This window comes from Podarcis filfolensis (assembly GCF_964270895.1).
Source record: "Podarcis filfolensis genome assembly, chromosome: 13".
In the NCBI taxonomy this organism is placed as follows: domain Eukaryota; kingdom Metazoa; phylum Chordata; class Lepidosauria; order Squamata; family Lacertidae; genus Podarcis; species Podarcis filfolensis.
The window spans coordinates 44,737,280-44,758,085 of record NC_139615.1 but is presented as its reverse complement, the minus strand read 5'-3'; the positions used below and the strand labels follow the sequence as shown (position 1 = coordinate 44,758,085).

Genomic DNA, 20,806 nt, shown 5'->3' with positions numbered 1-20,806 from the left:
GCTTACTTGACTGAAGATTTCCCAGAAACTGCTTTTCGCTCTTCTTTTGGGAAAGTGACCAGCACCGACGGCTGCTTCTTGTTGCTCTGAGCATTAGTGACTGCTGTGGAAGAAAGACTGTCACTCTTGTGGCTGCTGTTACTATTGCTGCTTTCATCACTACAGCTGGAAATCCTCATGTTGTCACTATCACCACTTTCACTGGTACTGCTGCTTTTGGATTCGCCATTTATTTTCTCTGGTTGAGAATAGGAGATGGGGAGCTGATCATCAAAGATGATCTGAACAGTATCCTGGCCAATTTTGTTTCTCCTGCTTTTCCTCTTAGAGCTGCTCGTAGTGACAGTATTGTTTCTTTTGCCATGAGAACCTGCCAAAGTTGTCCATGTTGCAGATATACCTATGGTGGTCGTTGTGGTAGCACTGGGTGGTTCTGTTAGGATCCCTGGCTCATCTAATTGAGAACGAGAAGAAGAATTGACTAAAGTCCACAGTAATCATCTTGCCTGAACAGGTTTTTACTATGCTACTGGCCCATGAAGATCAATGCAAGTCACTTATACAGCACAAACATCCGTCGTATTTCAAACCTATTTACCTTGTGCATATGGCCTAACACACACACACACACAATTTCAAAAAGCAGTTTAAATTAATACCATTGTAATTTGCAAATATCCAGGGAACTGGAACACCTGGGTTTAGGGACTGATTGATATAATAACTTTATTGGCTTTCCACATGAAGAGGGTTTGGAAAGATTAAGCTCTCAGAACAACCTATGGAAAAGGTTTACAAGTGGACAGTCATATCTGAATGGCCTGGGATAAGGGGATTCCAAATACTCTCCGTTAGAAACATGCTTATATGGGCACAAATGGTTATTTGCATAGGTGGATAATGACATATTGGAATAAACCACAATGTATTCACATAAGCAATTTTAGTTAAGCATTTGCAATTGAGAAAGGCTGATTCCTACTTTGATATGCTCTAAGGCAGGCATAGGCAAACTCGGCCCTCCAGATGTTGTGGGACTACAACTCCCATCATCCCCAGCTGACAGGACCAGTGGTCAGGGATGATGGGAGTTGTAGTCCCAAAATATCTGGAGGGCCAAGTTTGCCTATGCCTGCTCTAACGGATACTTTCCAGAGGCATAGCCATGTTAGTTGCTTTCAGCAGACAACAACAACTCAAAAAGTCTCATGGCACAAATTTATTATGGCAACTCAGGACATTATTTTGTCCATCTGATAAATTTGTGACATAATAAATGTGTATTTATTATGCCACGAGTCTCTTGTTTTTATAATAAATGCTTATATACTAATATGCAAGTTGAGAACCAACTATAATTAGGACTGAACAGTGAAGAAATGCCTATCATGTTCTGCCTATTGGCCTTTGTATGCAACCTCTTCAAAACCAGGATCCAAAGAATCATGAAACAACTTCCACAAGTTCAAGGAGTCTCCACACTTATTTTACTTCAAGCAACAACTTTGAGTGCCTTGCGGCAAACTGCTGTTTAGAGAGAGGTTCGATCAGAATTAGACAGATGATTTCGAGGATCAGCTGCTCACAAGGTAGCCAAATGCCCCAACGGGAACTCAATCTCTTTGCTTGAACCTAAGTAGCTCATTGGATCCCCAACCAGGTGGTTTATCCAAAAGCTCATGAAAGGCAATGTTTCCGCCACTGCACGTGTCAAGAGTGGTAAAAGGTAAAGGTAAAAGTACCCCTGACTATTAGGTCCAGTCGTGGCCGACTCTGGGGTTGCGGTGCTCATCTCGCTTTATTGGGAGGGAGCCGGCGTACAGCTTCCGGGTCATGTGGCCAGCATGACTAAGCCGCTTCTGGCGAACCAGAGCAGCGCACAGAAATGCCGTTTACCTTCCTGCCGGAGCGGTACCTGTTGATCTACTTGCACTTTGATGTGCTTTCGAACTGCTAGGTTGGCAGGAGCAGGGACCGAGCAACGGGAGCTCACCCCGTCGTGGGGATTCGAACTGCCGACCTTCTGATCAGCAAGTCCTAGGCTCTGTGGTTTAACCCACAGCGCCACCTGCGTCCCTTGTCAAGAGTGGTAGTACTTTGCAAAACCAACAAACAAAAAACCCTCCCCTAGTGAAATGCTTACTATGACGGTTGAAAGGAAAAATCTAGTTTCAGCAGATAAACTATGTAACTTGACTGCCATTTATCTTTATCCCATGATTTTAACACTGATCTATCCTATTTTCTTCAATAATTTGTAATTATTTCCAATTGAATATATTCAAGCTAACAGGATTTAATGATTTAACATTCGGTTGTGTTTCAGAGGAGAGATGCTGAAAATGGAAGAACAGCCATCTTTTGTGTTTTTTAGACAACTGCTGAAACCTGCTCTGAGCCCATGGGACACAAATCAAATACCTACCTTCAGCTTTTAGTTTTTCCTTTTCTTGAGCAGCTTGCAGTTCAAAATTCTCTTTGTTTTTTGCCTCTATTTCTTCCAGCTTCCTCCTTTGCTCTTCCTTTTTCTTCCTTCTCTTCTCCTTTCTTTTCTCTCTTTTAGCAGCTAATGCCAGCCTTCTGCTTTCTTCCCGTAGCTGCAAGTCAAATTCATTCAACAGCGATGAAAGGAAACTGCCAAAAGGAAACTGCACCTTGGGCAGATAAGGCTGTACAGCTTAGCGTTAGGAAGAGACTGGATGCTGTTCACCAGTCTCAGCTGATAGTGGGAAGAGAAACTTGACCAAGTCTACTGTCACAGGCCCAAGGTGAAGTGGCTAAACTGATCATCCTGCATCCAGACCAAGTGGAAGCCAGCAGAGGGGAAATCATATGGCCTTGAATCTAATTTTGTGGGCAAGCTGTCTATCAATGAGCCCACTTTGAGCCACAGAAGCTGGGATTGCTCGAGTGGTAAAGCATGAGACTTTTAATCTGAAGGTTGTGGGTTCTCGAGACCCACATTGGGCAAAAGATTCCTGCATTGCAGGGGGTTGGACTAGATGACCCCCGTGGTCCCTTCCAACTCTACAGTTCTGTGATTCTATTGGAAGAGGCTCTCAAGTTTGAACATAAAGGCTTTCCACTCATGGAGGAGGTTGAACCTCTGGCCCCACAGGGTGATTATTTCAGCTGGGAATTAAACATTTTGGCAACTTTTCCTTTTCAGGGAGAGAGTAGGGTAAGGTTACCAGATTTTTTTCAATGAATCTGGGACCCTTTAATTAATTAAACAAGTAAATACTACACGTTCAGGACGTTAATGCTGAAGTGATGGCGGTGGCAGAGAGGCGGCCGCCGCCTTGACCTCAACCGCCACGTTTCCCCATCCTCCGAGGCTTCTATCTCCTTTCTCCATGAGCCTGGGCAGCCCCTGAGTTCTTCGGTGGTGGTGGGGCAGCGGTGGCACGATGGGTCAGGCATGGAAGATGGAGGAGGGCCGAGAGCAGCGGCAGCGGCTAGGCTCCCTTCCCATCAGAGCAGCCCCAATCCCATTCCTACTTGCGTGCAAGCAGGAGGCGGCAGGGATCCCTCAGCTGGGAAGGGGGCTTCCCCTTGCCTAACTGAGAGATCCCTGCCCCCTCCTGCTTGCACACAAGCTCTGATAGGCAGCGTGAAGCCTCCCTTCACAGCTGAGACACCCCCGCCCCGCTCCTGCTTGCACGCAAGTAGGAGTTAGGTAGCTGCTCCGATAGGCCGCATGAAACCTCCCTTCACAGCTTAACTGCTGGGGTCAGGGAAGGTGGGCAGCCCAGAAGCTGCATCTTAGAGCCCCTGCACCACCATCATATAGGGACTTCCAAGCAGCTCCTGAAGCCAGCCAGAGCCAACTGCTGCGGGCTGCTGAGACTGCTGCGTTTCCCGGGGACATCAGATGAATTCCAGGGACATTCCAGGGATGGAATTTGTCCGGGGACTTTTTCGCAAATCCGGGGCCTGTCCCCGGGAAACGGGGACGTCTGGTAACCCTACAGTAGGGGGGTTCCTCAACTCCACCATAAGGAGTATTTTTTGATGACTATTTTCCCCCCTATTCTTGCATGCCCTGCCTTGAGCAACTACAGAAAACCAGCCTATAAAGTGTTTTAAAGTGGAAATCTGAACTTGCAGCGTTACTTACCTTCTCCAAATCCAACTCCTCTAAAAGAATGCTTGCATTCTTGTTTGCTTCAGCAGCCTGCCTGTCTTTGGCTTGAACAATTGATTCTATACAGAGGTGGCACTTCTTCAGCATTTCCTGCGATGACAATGCAAAAAGAACATCATTTCTGAATTGGCACAAGCAGTTGAACAAATAATGGATGTACCAGCCTCAAATACTGCAATAAGGGAAATGACAGGGAGCGTGAGGGGCTCATTGTGATCTGCAAAGGAAGGGAGGCTGCTTAACGAACAGGCAAGAGGGCAGAAATGAAAGGAATGGATTGAAAGGCTCCTGTGGCATTAAAGGGGCCGAACTGCTAATGACTATGGATATGCTGTGTCTCCTCGTATAAGAATGGAGAGATGGCTGCAGAGGAGACAAACAAGAGAGCACATTGTGAGAGGGATTTTATTCTGCCAGTAAAAGCGAAAGGGTTGTAATTGCTTTGGGAAGGTTGTGTGGAATGGCAAATGCCGCAGGGACAGAATTCTCCAGAGTGGGAGTCAAGCGATTCCAAATGGCAAAACAGGATTCAGAAGTGCTCTAGTTTTGAAAAAAAAGTTTGGTTGGGAAAAAAGACTGTATATAGGCACTGGAACCAAGGAAAGGAGTTTTTATGCTGAGACCAGATATGAATATAATAAGAAAAAGTGGGAAGGGAGAGGAGCTTTGCAACCTTTGGCTAACCTTTGTCAAACTATTGACAACCTTTTAAATTGGGGGGGGGTGTTATTGTTTTGTATTTTTGTGTTTTTATACTGTAAACTTTCCTGGAATCCTCGGATGAAGGGTGGCATAGAAATTTAATAATGGTAACTTTGGTCTGGTATTTAATTGTGTAACATACTTTGGGATTAGGAAGGTTAAATATTTAAACACACTAAAACATAGTGTGCTCTTGAATAAAGCCATACAACTGAATTGGGAGTGTAAAGTCAGAGAAAAAGAGTCTGTCCAATGCTGTTCAGGGTTGAGATGTGCAAGGTTTTCATAAGCACTTATGATGTATTCATCAGCTTATTGGGAAACACTTGTTTTACCAAAGTTTTGCTGAGTAACTTGAGCAGGAAATTATTCTTACCTTGTCAGTAACTGTTGCTATGTATCTCATACATTCTGAATCTGACGGGAACTGGTTGACTTCTTTTACCAGGTAGCGTACAACTTTCACATGACCCTAAAAATGAAGGTTTCCAGCATTAGTCCCTTTCACATGAAGGCAGGCTGCACATTGAAATGCATTTAAGTGAAATACCGTATTTTTCGCACCATAGGGCGCACCCAGTTTTTAGGGGGGGAAATCAAGAAAAAAAATTCCCCCCCCAGCCCCAAAGTGCAGCGTACAGGCTGCGCACAACCTCTCCCTGCCGGAGGGGTTGCGCGCGGCTATGGCACAAGCCAAGGCAGCGAGCAGGATGGATCCCGCTCGCTGTTTTGGCTTCCCCTTTAGCCCTGTGCAGCCTCTCCTTGCCAGGAGAGGCTGCGTGGGGCTAAAGACTCCATAGCCCCGTGCAGCCTCTCCTTGCCGGAGGGGTTGCGAGCAGCTATGGAGCAAGCCAAAGCAGCAAGTGGGATAGATCCCGCTCGCTGTTTTGGCTTCCCCTTTAGCCCCGTGCAGCCTCTCCCTCCCAGGAGAGGCTGCGTGGGGCTAAAGAATCCATAGCCCCGTGCAGCCTCTCCTTGCCGGGAGACGCTGCGCAGGGCTTTCCTGGCTTCACTGGGAGGTGGGGGGATTCACCCACCTCCCGCAAAACCGGCAGAAGCCGTGCAACTCCTTTAAAGAGATCGCGGCTTCTCCTGGCTTTTCTGGGAGGTGGGAGAAGGGACTGATGCGGCTAGTCAGTCCCGTCTCCCTCCTGTGGAAAAGCCCGCAAGAGCGCACGGAGCTTGTGTGCAGCTCTTGGGGGCTTTTCCCGCCTGCCTCCCCCCTGCATTCGCTCCATAGGACGCACACACATTTTCCCTTGCTTTTTAGGTGGGGAAAAGTGCGTCCTATGGTGCAAAAAATACGGTAACAAAACTATAAAAGACAATTCAGTGAAAAGAGTAACTGCAGCAACCTCAATTCCCCAATGCAGCAGAAGCTCAGAAGCATACAAAAATTGCCAATCTGTGAAGCTAGGGAAGGAAAAACTCCCGTTTTCTTTAATAAAGCAAGGCATTTGAAAATACTCTGAGATACAGAAAAGCAGAGAGGGCAGCTTATTCAATTGCAATATTGCACACACTGCCAATATGTTGTTTTTTGCAACGGTTATATAAGTCTCCCCCCTGAAAGCCGTACGCTATGGGAAGTGTAGCAGTCCATTTATTAAATTTCTGCCACGCACTGTGTGGGTGATGCAGTTATATTTCCGAATTCATACTGCAACCAATTAGTTCTTTTTTATCAAGAGGGTTAAAAAGAAGCAAGGCAAAAGCTTTCACTCTACCTTTCGAAAGGCTGCCATCAGCGGGGTTATCTTTCTGTTATCAGCAGCATCTACATCTGCTCCAGCTTGCACTAGCAACTGGACAACATCTAAATGACCACCGTTTGCAGCAAGCCATAATGGAGTATTTCCTTTTTTGTTCCGGACATCGATGTGAGCTCCCCTACAAAAAAAAATCAAAAAGCCTGATGAAAATACTGAATGCATATTTTACCATTAAAAAACACACACACAAAAAATTTGAACTGAAGGACTGGTTATTGCTACTGGCTTTAGAAAGGTGGTGGAAGTTGGAGGGACAGCACTTCTAGAGAACATCACCTGCTCTTCATAAAACCATTTCTAAACAACTCTGAAATAGTTCATTTCTGAAACATGAACTCCTGGCATCTGCACACCTTCTATCTTAACAGATGCTATTTTCTTCCTATATAATGAAAATGTAATGCTGTCAACGCGCAACTCCCATAGGAGGACTTGTAGTGCCACATCAGAACTAGAATTTCCTGCTTTCATCTACAGTAGTGCCTCTGGAATTGCAATTATGGAATTGCCACTCAGGAATGGAACATTTATGCCAGACCTTCAATGAGGATCCACAATTTAAAGCACACACAGTTGTTTCCTGAAAAATTCACCAATCAAAACTTTCTCATCAGACCAACTCTTCTACTCTTATAAGTGCAACTTCTGTGTGGGCGCAACGAAACTCATTAGTAAACACCCATAGATAGCGTATCAGGATCCTAGAGCCAGCGACATTCTTTGTAACCTAGGCCTCTTGATCCTCCCCTTCAAATCGTATCAAATATGGTACCTGCTAATAAGCAGCTCACAGAACTTGTAATGCCCTTTGTCTGCTGCAATGGTCAGAGCTGTGTCTCTTGAAGAAGGGACTGGCGGAGCATTTACATCTGCACCTTTGTCTAGAAGAACTCTGCCCACTTCTGCGTATCCACCAGAGGCAGCTTCCATTAAGGGTGTCAGGCCGGTCTAGGTTAAGAATACATTAGAAACGTGTGAAAATCTATGGCTGCAAGAAGGCAACAATCATTTCTGGCTTATAGAGTATCAGTGACCACTGTTAATGCACAATAATAATAATATTATTATAATAATTTATTATTTATACCCCGCCCATCTGGCTGGGTTTCCCCAGCCACTCTGGTCGGCTTCCAAAAAAATATTAAAATACAATAGTCCGTTAAACATTAAAAGCTTCCCTAAACAGGGCTGCCTTCAGATGTCTTCTAAAAGTCTGGTAGTTGTTTTTCTCTTTGACATCTGGTGGGAGGGCGTTCCACAGGGCGGGTGCCACCACCGAGAAGGCCCTCTGCCTGGTTCCCTGTAACTTGGCTTCTCGCAGCAAGGGAACCGCCAGAAGGCCCTTTTGCACTGGACCTCAGTGTCCGGGCAGAACGATGGGGGTGGAGACGCTCCTTCAGGTATGTTTATTATCAGGCACACTCTACTGCATGGAATATTCAACTATTAACAGCTGAATGAAGAGAGAGCCAACAGATTCATCACTTTATACCCATTCCACTTCTCACCAAATAGAATGTGTTGGGAATAAAAAACTCCCTCCTTTTACTTACTTTTTAAAACTCACCCCCTCATCCACATCAAACCTGTTTTATCTTCCATAGTGATGATTTAAAACAGAAGCAAAGGACTACACACCACATGTGCTCCTCAAATGGATGGATACCAACTCCAGAAAGGGCCATCGATAATCTGAGATAACTACTGGGGCAACCCCAACTTCCCTGGGGCTGCTTAAGGCAAGTCTGTGGGTCTTGAGGAAAGGCTTAAGAGAAGAAACACAGGCCAGGGAGCTAGAGCCAGCATCAACTCCTGAAATTTGCCTGAAAATATTCTGTCCCATTTTTCCATGTTAGGATTTTGCCTAGTACAGTGGTACCTCGGGTTACATACGCTTCAGGTTACACACTCCGCTAACCCAGAAATAGTGCTTCAGGTTAAGAACTTTGCTTCAGGATAAGAACAGAAATCGGGCTCCAGCAGCGCGGCAGCAGCTAAAGTGGTGCTTCAGGTTAAAAACAGTTTCAGGTTAAGAACGGACCTCCGGAACGAATTAAGTACTTAACCCGAGGTACCACTGTAAACCTCTTTGGGCGCCTTGCCAGAAGGGCAGTATATAAATGTAATAAATAAATAAGCATGATGAATTTTTTTGCTGTATATTCCACCTTTTGCAAAGTTCCTCGCAAGGCAGTGAGGAACGATATAAAGTCAACACTCCACTGAAGCAAATAAAATTTGTTTACCCTGATGGTGGACATAGAACGGCTGTGTACCTTCAAGATTGAGCAGACAAACATCTGGAGTGTGAAAAGTAATAGAAGTACTAACAAATTTAAGCTGAAGACATTTAAACCAAGATCTTCCTACCTTAGCTCTGTGCTCAACATTAGCTTTTCTATCGAGGAGAAGGCTAACCACTTCGGTTCTTCCTTGGAAACAGGCCAGGGTCAGGGCAGTATTCCTATTGGTCTCTATCTGTGCATTAATATCAGAACCCATGTCCAACAGCAGCTTAACAGCAGCAGTATGACCATTCATGGCTGCCAACATTAATGGAGAAATGCCCAGCTTGCTACCAGTTCTGGAAACAAATGAACACAGGTTACATTTTAAATTTATATAGCATGGTGATTTTTAAATTCGCATTTACCTATTTCTGTAATATGAAAGTCCACGTACATATGAACCTATAGCTGCCTGTAGACCTCTAAATGGGAGCTACAGAGGCCATATAAAGTGGACCCTTGGGTTACGTTACCTTCGGGTAACGTAACTTTTGGGTTGTGAACGTGGCAAACCAGGTTTTGCCACGCGCACATGCACAGAAGCACTCTATTGCGCCGCATGAGTGCGCAGGAGCGGCACCTCTAGATGTGGACCTTTTGGGTACGTATGGACTCCCAGAACGAATTAAGTTCGTATCCGGAGGGTCCACTGTACCTGTAAGTGTAATTAGTTATGGTTAGCAGCTATTAGTTTAAACAGGTTTTGTAAATTTACAAGCCAATAATCAGATTTACAAGCCAATATCATAATCATTTCAAGAGCTTTTAATTCAGTTCCTCTTTGGATTTGTTATACAGCAGATTTCTCTCTGTATATTTATATTTTAGGTTTCCTGTTCAGCTATGTCTTTGATCAGTAAGGTGCATGTTTTGTTCCTTTCTTTCTTTAAGTAACAGTTTCCACTGATGAATTCTCCCCAGATGGCTGCTTTTAGAGTTTCCCAAAGCAAAGGCTCAGGAAACTGAATAGGATTGCTATGCACAAAAACCTCTCCTATCCATTGCTTCAGACTATCAACTATTTCTCTTCACTGTAGAAGGAGAGGATTCAATCTTCAAGTAGGATCCCTTCACAGTTCATCATTGAGCTGTAAAATGGTAAATAGTAGGCTGTCATATGAAATCAAAATAAGACTCATAGAAGATGCTTTGACATTACTAGATAGGGTAGAGGAATCATAACACAGAATCAATTCTGTTACACGACACATAGCTGCTGGAGAGAAAAAGAGAAATCTATCTCAATAGGATTCAACAGGCACTAGAAGTCCACTAAATTATATTGCAGCAACAGGGCCACCAGGGCACCTGGTCTGGGCATAGATGCCAGCCGTAATTTGCTCTGTTTCTCTTTCTTTGGATCAAGAGCCCAGGCTAAAGCTTCTCTCGGTATGAGATGGGTCCTCCTGGAACCCTGTTGTGAACCTAGGGTAGAATGGAAGAACATAACAAGAAACAAGAGCACCATGAAATAAGCGTAGAAAGAGAACTTGCCTTGAATTGATCTCTGCACCGGCATTCAACAGTATTTTGATGATGTTCACATAACCACCAGAAGCAGCTAAGCTTAAAGGGGTGTAGTCAGAAACATTTCTGTGCTCTTTATTTGCCCCTCTAGCTAACAGAAGCTCCACCACCTGAATTGTTGTAAAAATACGAATAGTTACCTTCGAGAAATGATTATCACTCCCTTCCTGAACACAGAACTGCCGTCAGAGGCCCCTCAGGCAGCAGCGTGGAAATGGAGGCTTATTGCCATCTCTGTGTTACCCCAGGTAGAACACACAATTCTGCTCACGTGGCTCAGAGAGAATGTAAGGTTATGTACCATGCTAGTGATATTAAGCCATGGTATAAACACTTGTAAGATCTGCTTTAACCATGCAAGATGATTATACATTGACCTGGGGCTGTAATGGAACTTCATATACAACTGGTGCCTAAATTAGATATCGTTTATTCATATGTCACAGCAGCTTTGCTACTTAACATAGAAACACAGGGGAAGCTTCTCAAATACATGTTCCATAAGGTAAATGGGGGCAGAGAACCCTTATTTGAAATAAGTAGTGTCACTTGTTGGATTAGATGACCCTCATGGTCCCATCCAACTCTGAAGTTCTACGATTCTATATACATGGAGCTAGTCATAAAGTTCTTTGGATAACTACCGCCATTTTACCTAGTAAACACCCTTGTTTTCTGGCCCTTTGGGGTACCGAGGAAAATCTGAGTAAACAGAGAAGACTTGACAAACTCCTAACCCGGTTCTACCTTAGATATCTTAAATCACAATTACAGTATTAAAAATATGCTAATAGCAGTAATAATATTGAAAAAGAAGACATTTACTACAGGGCGGTCTTTAGGTGACTTACAACAACATACCAAGTTGCTGAAAACAAGAACCACTGTAATTTGCACAATCAAATAAACAACATAAAACGGTAGATTACACTGGTTATAAAATATGGTTAGCAAAAAAATACTCCTGTTAAATATTACGTGTCCAGGGCTGAGCTGCCATTTTAATACTGCACCTCAGTTTGGAAGTAACAGTTTGGGAGACACATGTTTAATATTAGCCTTCACGAGCCTGGAGTTCATGTGCTCTCCCTCCCCTTCTGGTACAGCAGTGATGAGATGATCAGAAACACCTATTTTTAAATTGATTAGAATTCTGTAAATTCTAACTGGAAACAGCTGAACAAGCTTTTGCGGAGTGTGTTCAGAATCAAGGATTAGAGTTCTATGACAAGCGTTAATCACAGTGAAAGGCTTTCAGTTAGTACGCAACAACAGGGACTGTTTACTTCACCTCCTGTCTTCCTCCAGAACAAGCTAAAGATAATGGGGTGTCCTTGGTTCTCTCAGACTGAGCTTCAATATCTGCACCGTTGTCCAACAAGATCTCAACAACACCGACATGACCAGCTGTAGCAGCCAAAATAAGGGGGGTAAATCCTGGAAGGGGAAAATAGGCACCGCTTAAGGATTTTTGACTTGCACCCATTTCTAAGATAACAACAAATTTTAACAGAAGACCAAAACAACAACCACCACCCTAATACAGGACACCTGGAATAAAATTAATTTTGCAGGTGGAAAATGTTATCTACAGCAGAAACACACATTAGATGGAGAGGATCTCCTTCCACGGGAATATAATCATAAATAATCATGATTTTTTATTTGTACCCTGCCCTTCCCGGTTTAAAGACCAGGCTCAGGGTAGCTAACAGCAAATATAAAACATTGATTAAAATGTGACTTAAAAACAGCATAGAATACAACATAAAATGCAGCATCAATATCAATAAAATTCAAAAATTCGGGGGTCATTTTTTGGGGGGAAACCCCAGTCAGTAGACATTGAATGATCACCAGGGCTAAGTGGCCAAGTTGGTCCTACTAGGGCCAGCAAGGAGGTGTGTGAACAAGAATTTAAATGTGGGGTCCCAGAAAGGGTTTATTCATAGAAGAGGAAAGGGAACAGAGGATCAGGCTAATTCATATTGAAGGCCAGGCGGAATAGCTCTGTCTTACAGGCCCTGCGGAAGGAGATCAAGTCCTGCAGGGCCCTGGTCTCGTGGGACAGAGCATTCCACCAGGTCGGAGCCGTCACTGAAAAAGCCCTGGCCCTGGTGGAGGATAGCCTGGCTTCCTTAGGGCCCGGGACCTTGAAGCTATTATTTTTCATGGACCTTAGGGTCCTCTGCGGGACATACCAGGAGAGGCGGTCCCGTAGGTATGAGGGTCCTAGGCCACATAGGGCTCTAAAGGTCAAAACCAGCATATGTAAATCTGTCATCTACAGAAAACTCTATTTATACCATTACTTGATCAGCAGGCATGTACCTTTTTTGTCCCTGTGTTCAATATTAGCTCCCCGCTCTAGGAGCGTTTGCACCAGCTCCTCATGTCCACCAGCACATGCAAGGGTCAATGCAGTGTCGTGGTTACTTTCAGTCTGGAAGACAAAGGCCATTTCAACACGTTAATGGCTTTCCTTATACTTTGTGAAGGAAATGTACATCATTTAACTACTACAACAACAAACATCATTAAATGTGAAATATTATTGCCTGTAGAGTCTTTGGACGAGACGCTCTGCTTCTAAAGCTGCTTTGTAATAAACACAGTGCAATTTAAGAAATCCATCTAATTCAGTCTCTGATAAAGAATCACCAATTAAGGGAAGTTTTTAATGTGTGACATTTTAGTGTACCGTATTTTTCGCTCTATAAGACGCACCAGACCACAAGACGCGCCTAGTTTTTGGAGGAGGAAAACAAGAGAAAAAAAATATTCTGAATCTCAGAAGCCAGAACAGCAAGAGGGATCGCTGCGCAGTGAAAGCAGCAATCCCTCTTGCTGTTCTGGCTTCTGGGATAGCTGCGCAGCCTGCATTCGCTCCGTAAGACGCACACACATTTCCCCTTACTTTTCAGAAGGGAAAAAGTGAGTCTAATAGAGAAAAAAATACGGTATTTTTGGTCTTTGTTGGAAGCCACCCAGAGTGACTGGGGAAACCCAGCCAGATAGGCGGGATACAAATAATAAATACAAATACAAAAAATAATAAATCAACAAATTTTTTATTATTATTATTATTATTATTATTATTATTATTATTATTATTATTTAAACTGGGAGTCATACTTCCCAAAAATGTTCCTACTGTCTCCATGTCAAAAACAAAACACAAAAGCACAATTCAGAACTGAGTAAATGTACATGCCCAGTCCAGTTCCTGTATCACAAGCTGGGATTTGATGCAACAAGAACACCCTGTGGTAAACACTGGGCTCGTGTTCTCCCATCTTCATGTGTATTAAGAGTTTTATCTAACAAACCAGGATTATTTTCTCTAACCATGGTTAGCTTCAAATCATAGCTCATTACATTCAGATGTAACAGGCAAGTGCGCGTTGTTCAAAAACACAAGAAGCAGCTTTAAACTTCTTAGAACTGGAGGAGGAGTGAGTATGCGAGTCTATGGCTTATTTCTGGCTTACCTGCGCATCAATATCTATGGCAGGGTAGACCGGTAGCATGGCTGAGGGAGAAATGATAGGGCTTGGAGCTGGTGTCTGAGGTTGGGAGACAGATGTCGCGATGCTGTGGGTAGGGGTGTTGGACACCGCAGACGCTCTTCCGCTCACTGCTATTGGAGAGAACAATTGTGCTTATTAGAAGTATGATTAGCTAGAACTTTCTCAAAATGGTCTAATTAAAAGCTGCATGTTAGGCAAGAAGTGAAAAGTGGTGTTCCTTAGGCTGAATCAATCTTCAAAACATGCCACGCTCTTGCCTTTCTTTCATTGGGGTAAAAACGTAGCCAAGAAGAGTCAGCTGTATGGGGGCAGGTGACAGCATTTGGCCCTAATGAGAGCAGCCCAAAATTTAGCCTGTACCAATTTAATTCTTGTTTGGAATGTACTGCTAGATAAGAGTTGCTGAGAAATGGAAGGCTTGATAGAACAGAGGTTTGACATTTTAAAAATGGCTATCTGGGACTGGACTGTTAGAACCCAACAGCCATCAAATCTCTCTTAAAATACTTCTGCTTCTACCCAACAGTCTGAAAAACGAAAACCACCAAGTTACAATTATGTATGGATCAGAGTATTTAGTGAGAGGAACTATAGGGATTCCTTAACTCAGGGAACTATGCTCAAAATATTTGACCTAGGATAAGAAGGCACTGGCCCAGTTTGCATGTCATACAAAGTCATGCTTTAGTGAGACAGCCATATGTAGGAATTCCTGTGAGTCTTGGGCTCCTGCACTTCCTGCATGGCCAGGAGGACTACAACTGCTTTACTTTCACCTTTCTTAACAGTTTGATTGTTGTGGCATCCAGACCAGAGCCTCTTGTTTAAACTCATATCAGTTTCAGAACAATCTGACTTCAAATCATGCTTTCTGAAGCTAGTTTAAGCTAACTATACTGTACTTATGCGAATCTAATGCACCATCGAATCTAATGCACACCTCAATTTTCACAACCTTGAAACCAAAAAAGTATTTGCTATGTCAGCGGTGTTTTTCAAGGTTGCAATCGAATCTAAAGCGCCATCGTATCTTATGCACACCCTAATTTTCGCAATGTAATTTCGCCAAAAAAGGTGCACATTACATTCAAGTAAATGCGATAATTTGTTACAAACCACGATTCCTGGGTACAAATGACATAAAGGGATTCAGGGCAAGCAGGGGGGGGGCGGGGAAGTCCTGCTCCCAGAGAAGTCATGGTTTAGGATGACATGTGAACCGGTCCTTCAATTAAGTCAATTGTATTAAATATCTTTAGGAAGCTTCTCTCACCCAAAAAAAATGTCCAGGGGGAAATCAAAACCTTGAGAATTTGATGTCGAACAAGAAATAGCAAATTCAGAGTCAGAGCTCACATTATCTTTATTTTAATTGTCTTAGAAAACATTGATACACACTGAAACAAATCTTAACTGCCAGCAGATTATGAATTTTTTGAGCAAGTAAATTACCATGTTGTGGTCTCTCATCCCTTTTATCCTATAATTAAGGTTAACATCTTTATGTATCAGTACATGGCTATAACTATGAGAGCACGGGGCAGTAAGACCACTAACTGCTCAAACTCAGATTCAATATGACTTGTATCAAGAAACAAGCTGTCTATACATCAGAAGATGAAAATTACCAATATTCTATTAGTATCACCACAAAGCTTCTGAAAGGGTGCTAAACAACTTCTTTGTGTAAATGAAATTCCAACTCACCCCTATACTTTAAAAAAAACCCCAAAAACAGATTTCTGGCCAAGTCACAGACCAGTTGGAATATTTAAGGGAAAATAACCTAAGAGCCAGATGTGTGTCAGAACTCTTTGGGTGGATTTGAGATATATGTAATAAAGCCGGCTAAGGCTGCTGAAATGAAATGAAGGGCCTGTGGCAGATGCAAGGAGAAAGGGCAGCTTGACTTGCACAGTAAACTCTTTGGACTGAAGAGCGAAGCTTCAATACTTGTAAACTAGTAAAATTTACAAATGGCAGCACAGAGCATCTTTAAAAAGCCAGGTTATGGTGACAACCCTATTTTCACTACTGCTATCTTTCTGCTTCTCGCGTGTTCAAAGCGTTGACCAAAAGATGTCTAGCTGTGAATGGCCAGATGAATCTGAACTGGCAACACCTACTCTGCTAAACCAAAACAACCATGAACTCAGGTTAACAAAGGAATGCCAGTTTAAACCCAGAGTCAATTTGCACAAATGGAGGTCCATGCAGAAAAGGCCTTCCTTGTTTAGCTCTGTTTATGCAATGGGGATGGAAGGGAATGAAGAACTCTGTTGCAGCCACAGAGCTCTGGAAGGAGCGCATTAATATGGCTAGATCGATCTTGGCTATGATCTCTTCAGAACATTACTGTGGAAGTAAAAAAAGTAGAAAATTAAATTTCTTATCCAAGTCCTCCTTCCCAAAGTAATGTTCTTCTACAATTCAAAGTGTTAATTCAAGCCAATTCAAAGTATTTTTCATGTATTTCAGAAACATGAATGGGCTGTAATTAAAGAGTGAAATTAATTCATGGGAGCGGGCAAGGAACACAGCATCCTTTATCAAGGCAAAAACCTCTGACTTCCGGGGCTTGGGACTAAAAGGGACAACGTAACTCGCCAACAGCAAACTTAAATGTGAATGTTGGTTTCACTTCTATTTCAGGTAATTCTAAAATAAGGGGCCAAAACAACCCAGGCTTTGTAAAGCTGAAAGAAAATAAAAATGTTGGCATGCCTCAACTGCTTTTTTTTTTTTTTTAAGCATACGACATTGCACTTGTATGTAACAAGTTATACACACCTGCCATGATGTCGTCCAGCGTGTCATTGAGGGTCTGGGCAGGGCTGGCTACCATTAACCCCTGCTGTGCGTCTGTCAGAATTCCTTGCCCCAGCCCTGTAAGTTGTGCTTGGCCCAATACTGGCTGTCCAACTATGACACCTTGCAGTTCTGTAAGATTTGCAATAGACCCTGGAGGTAAGGAACCCGCAGAAAGAGGCAAAGCTTGAGGCATTGCAAGAGGCTGGATTGGAGCAAAGCCCATCTGGGCCGCCGTTTGCTGGGGATCGTCTTTGAGCAAGTACGGGTCCACCTGTTGCAACCGTGCATAGTCTCCCTCGGTCAGCTGCTCTCCTACTCCAACGGGAGTCAGAAGTCCTAAGTGCTGACACGACTGTTGTTGCTGCTGCTGCTGCTGAAGTTGAATTCTCTGCGCTTTAACCTCCAGGTATTGCTTTTTCAGTTGCTGCTGGGTTTTCAGCTGCAGTTCCCGCTCTACTTTCTGCAGCTCCTCCAAGATCTTTTGCTTCTTCTGAATTTGCTCCTCTCTCGTTTTGTTCAGCTCCTCAATCTTCTCCTTGGTCAGCTGGTCGGCATGTGCCAGCTCCAAAGACTGCAGCTGGGCATTCTTCTCTATGGCCTCCTTTATCCTTTGCTCCAACTCTGTCAGTTTGCCCTGAGCCTCCTCAACAATACTCTCTGGAGACTGATTGGCGATGTAACCTTGTACATCTGGGCTGTTTGGTTGCAAATGGTTGCTGGACTTTTGTTTGGAAGTGGCTGTGTGAAAGAGAAACCCCCTCAGTACCAAATGGACGTGCATGTGAACAGCATTCTCATTACAGACTTACTGATCAAGAAAGCACAAACACATTGTGGAATCCACAAAAGGTGAACTGTCTCTATGGGGAAAAGAGACATACCTATTTTTCTTCTGAGCATTTTATTGAGGAATTAAGATTGTAAACCAAAAGAGCTTGGTTGCTTCAGGGTACAGATATTGTACAATAGCTGTGCACTTCAGATAAAGGGTACATAAACAGCAGTAGCTTTGCAACCTACTTGCCAGTCAAAGAACACACATGCGCTTAAATTGTAGGGTGCAGTCCATATGACCCCATTCCCATGTCCACACTACACCCCCAACCTTCCCGCATTGATTGGGGAGGGATGAAGGAAGAGGCTATGGACATTTGACTGAAAGTGCTTAGAATCTTCCTCGCGATCTGGAAACCTGCAGGACCGAGGTTCTCGGCAGCAGTGAGATACTAAGCATGTTCAAACCAAATGTGTGAAGAATTCCCTTTCAGTTCACCATACTCAATGTGGGAAGGATAGAGGTCAAGCGGGAAGGGATGCTGGAAGTGTGGCTGGTGTGTGCATCGTTTAATGCAAAAACACATTCTTTGAATGCCTCTATGAAGTTTAAACACTATATTGGTACCGTACTAAAAATGTTAGCTTGTTAGCACGGGTGGCGCTGTGGGTTAAACCACAGAGCCTAGGGCTTGCCGATCAGAAGGTCAGCGGTTTAAATCCCTGCGATGGGGTGAGCTCCCGTTGCTCGGTCCCTGCTCCTGCCAACCTAGCAGTTCGAAAGCACACCAAAAAGTGCAAGTAGATAAATAGGTACCACTCCAGCGGGAAGGTAAACGGCGTTTCCGTGAACTGCTCTGGTTTGCCAGAAGCGGCTTAGTCATGCTGGCCACATGACCTGGAAGCTGTACGCCGGCTCCCTCAACCAATAAAGCGAGATGAGCGTGGCAACCCCAGAGTCGGTCACGACTGGACCTAATGGTCAGGGGTCCCTTTACCTTTTAACATTTGAGGGCTTGTGCACAGTGCCCAATCTTCAAAAATGGAAATCATTAAAAAAGCCTGCAGTGAGTACACTTCCATGTTCTATGTAAGAAGTGGCTTTAGACATGCCACCAATCTGAGTTTCCTGAACTGAAAAGCAAATAATCCCATCACTGCAGAATAACAACTGCTAGATTACAAGTCTTTTCATGGGTTGTTGTTGTTTTTTAACCACTTTGAGCAACATTACAGTGATTTAGCTGCAGATGCATCACTAGGGACAGAGTTACACTTTTATTTTAATACACAAACAAAAACACAGTAAAATAGAAGGCAACATCCCCTCATCTGAATGCAAGCACCCCAGTTTCTAAATAAGTTGTTGACTCCTTTCTCCCAAATATAGGAGAGTTATTAACAATCCTTTACAGAGAAGTGTATCTTAAAAAGGATAAATGTGTTAAAAATTATTTATTTTAATGACAACATTCAAAGTGCACGCATATCAAAATTTATCGGTGTAGTGCTAGCCAGAAATTCTGCCAGAACAATTGTAACACCACAATTATCTCTCAGTTGCACCACCATGAAAAATGTCTCCTTATTAATGTGAAAACCCAAGCCAGCAATTTAGCTAACTTATACATAAAGACGGATTTCCTGGAAAACATCCCTTAATAATTTTGTTTCCCACAAATACCCACTAGAGAAACTAGAGAGATGCTGAAGAATTGAAAGCAATCCTAACATTACACCTACAAAACGTATTTTACTGATAATCTATAGAGCTACAACTGACCTTTATTTCTGATGGGAAGGGTTGTGGCGACGTTGGCAGGGGGTTTGTCAGGCTCTTGGGGAGGGACGACCATGGGAAGTGCCTGTACTGGTACACGAGGAGCCTAGAACAGGCGACACTAAGGTTACATCCTTTGTTGTCCTACATGACCAAAACAAACTGTTCCAACGAAGTGGCATGTGTAAACACCTCACAATTCATACAATAGACTCAGCACCAACACTTACAGCTTCGGATGGCTTATGCTTTGATTTGTACTAACAGAAGGAGCTTTCCTAGTGTAATGAAAATTGCTTTAAGACAAGTGCGAAGTCACAAAATTGTCCACATACTCATCTCAAGAGAGTTAACTGGGTAAAAAGTACCACTGTGCCTACCTGGAAGGTAGATCTGCTCGTCCAATGTAGTATCACTGGGTTGGGTCTTACTGTGCCTCTGGCGGACGAAGGCAGGAGTAGCTTTTACAAAAAAAATAGGCTGGCCCCTCTTCAGTTCTGCGTACTCAACAAGCATCAACAGTCCAGAACTGAAATTCGGAATATCATTAATCTATTTCTCACACCAAACCATTAACTGAAAGCTAACTGCACAAATAGAGGTGGGAAGAGGTGTTGCGGGCTATGCAAAAGCGTGGCCCCAGAGATGTTACACTAGACCAGCAGATCTACCCTTCAGGTAGGTACAATGGTACTATTTCGCTTGCTAGCGTAGCATCACTGGGTTGGGACGTACAAAAGATCACCCAGATAGGGTGGGTTTCGATTGCAACAAGTTATTACGGTGGGAGAGCCTGCTGTAAGACCCTCAACAAATAACACTTCAGAGGAAGCAAAGGCATCCAACTTAAAAGTGCCTGGTGAACGTGCTTGGGGACGCTCAGGTCACTGCTCTGCATATTTCTAACAAGGAGGCATTTGTAGAAAAAGCAGCAGAAGTTGCCACTGCTCTCATGGAATGGGCGGTCGGTTGTTTGGGAACAGGCAGTTTCTGTGCTTTGTAGGACAGTGAAATGGATGCTTTTATCCATCTGGGAAGCATAGTTGGTGTCACCCTCTGCTCCAGGAAGAAGCGGTGAAATGAGACAAAGAGGGAGGAAGTTTGTCGTATGTCCTTTGTATGGGCAATATATACCTTCAGAGTTGGGCAAACATCAAGGGAACCCCAAGCCTTCTCCAAGTTGTGTGATGGATTTGGGCAGAAGGTGGGCAAGATGACTTATTACGGAAAATGAAACAGCCCCTTGGGAAGGAAGGTGGTACCCAACTGGAGAATCACTCTGTCACTATGGAAGACACCGAGATGCCTTGCTACCGAAAGGGCATTGATCTTGAAGACTCTGTGGGCTGAGGTGATGGAACCAGGAACAGGACATGAAAAGAGAGGATCTTCAATGGTACTTGTTTCAGTGGCTCAAAAGCTGGTCATTGGAGAGCTGAGAGCACCTTGTGAAGATTCCAGGAAGGAAAACGGTG

At 43.7% G+C, this 20,806-nt stretch overlaps 1 protein-coding gene across 7 annotated transcripts in view; it reads right to left on the bottom strand.

The window, feature by feature from the left end:
• Positions 1–20,806, bottom strand: part of ANKRD17 (ankyrin repeat domain 17) — a 102,242-nt gene that overhangs the window by 13,899 nt on the left and 67,537 nt on the right. For 2 of the 7 annotated variants that reach the window (XM_083582296.1, XM_083582299.1), the window contains exons 14-26: positions 19,335–19,437; positions 16,757–17,515; positions 13,928–14,076; positions 12,768–12,879; positions 11,728–11,873; positions 10,404–10,546; positions 8,992–9,205; positions 7,394–7,569; positions 6,577–6,739; positions 5,226–5,321; positions 4,121–4,237; positions 2,426–2,597; positions 7–454 (exon numbers count right to left, since the gene is read on the bottom strand). In XM_083582296.1, coding sequence (XP_083438422.1) covers positions 7–454; positions 2,426–2,597; positions 4,121–4,237; positions 5,226–5,321; positions 6,577–6,739; positions 7,394–7,569; positions 8,992–9,205; positions 10,404–10,546; positions 11,728–11,873; positions 12,768–12,879; positions 13,928–14,076; positions 16,757–17,515; positions 19,335–19,437 — 2,798 coding nt within the window. The remainder of the gene's footprint in view (positions 1–6; positions 455–2,425; positions 2,598–4,120; positions 4,238–5,225; positions 5,322–6,576; positions 6,740–7,393; positions 7,570–8,991; positions 9,206–10,403; positions 10,547–11,727; positions 11,874–12,767; positions 12,880–13,927; positions 14,077–16,756; positions 17,516–19,334; positions 19,438–20,806) is intronic. The other 5 variants (XM_083582297.1, XM_083582300.1, XM_083582301.1 and 2 more) reach the window with 3 other exon arrangements.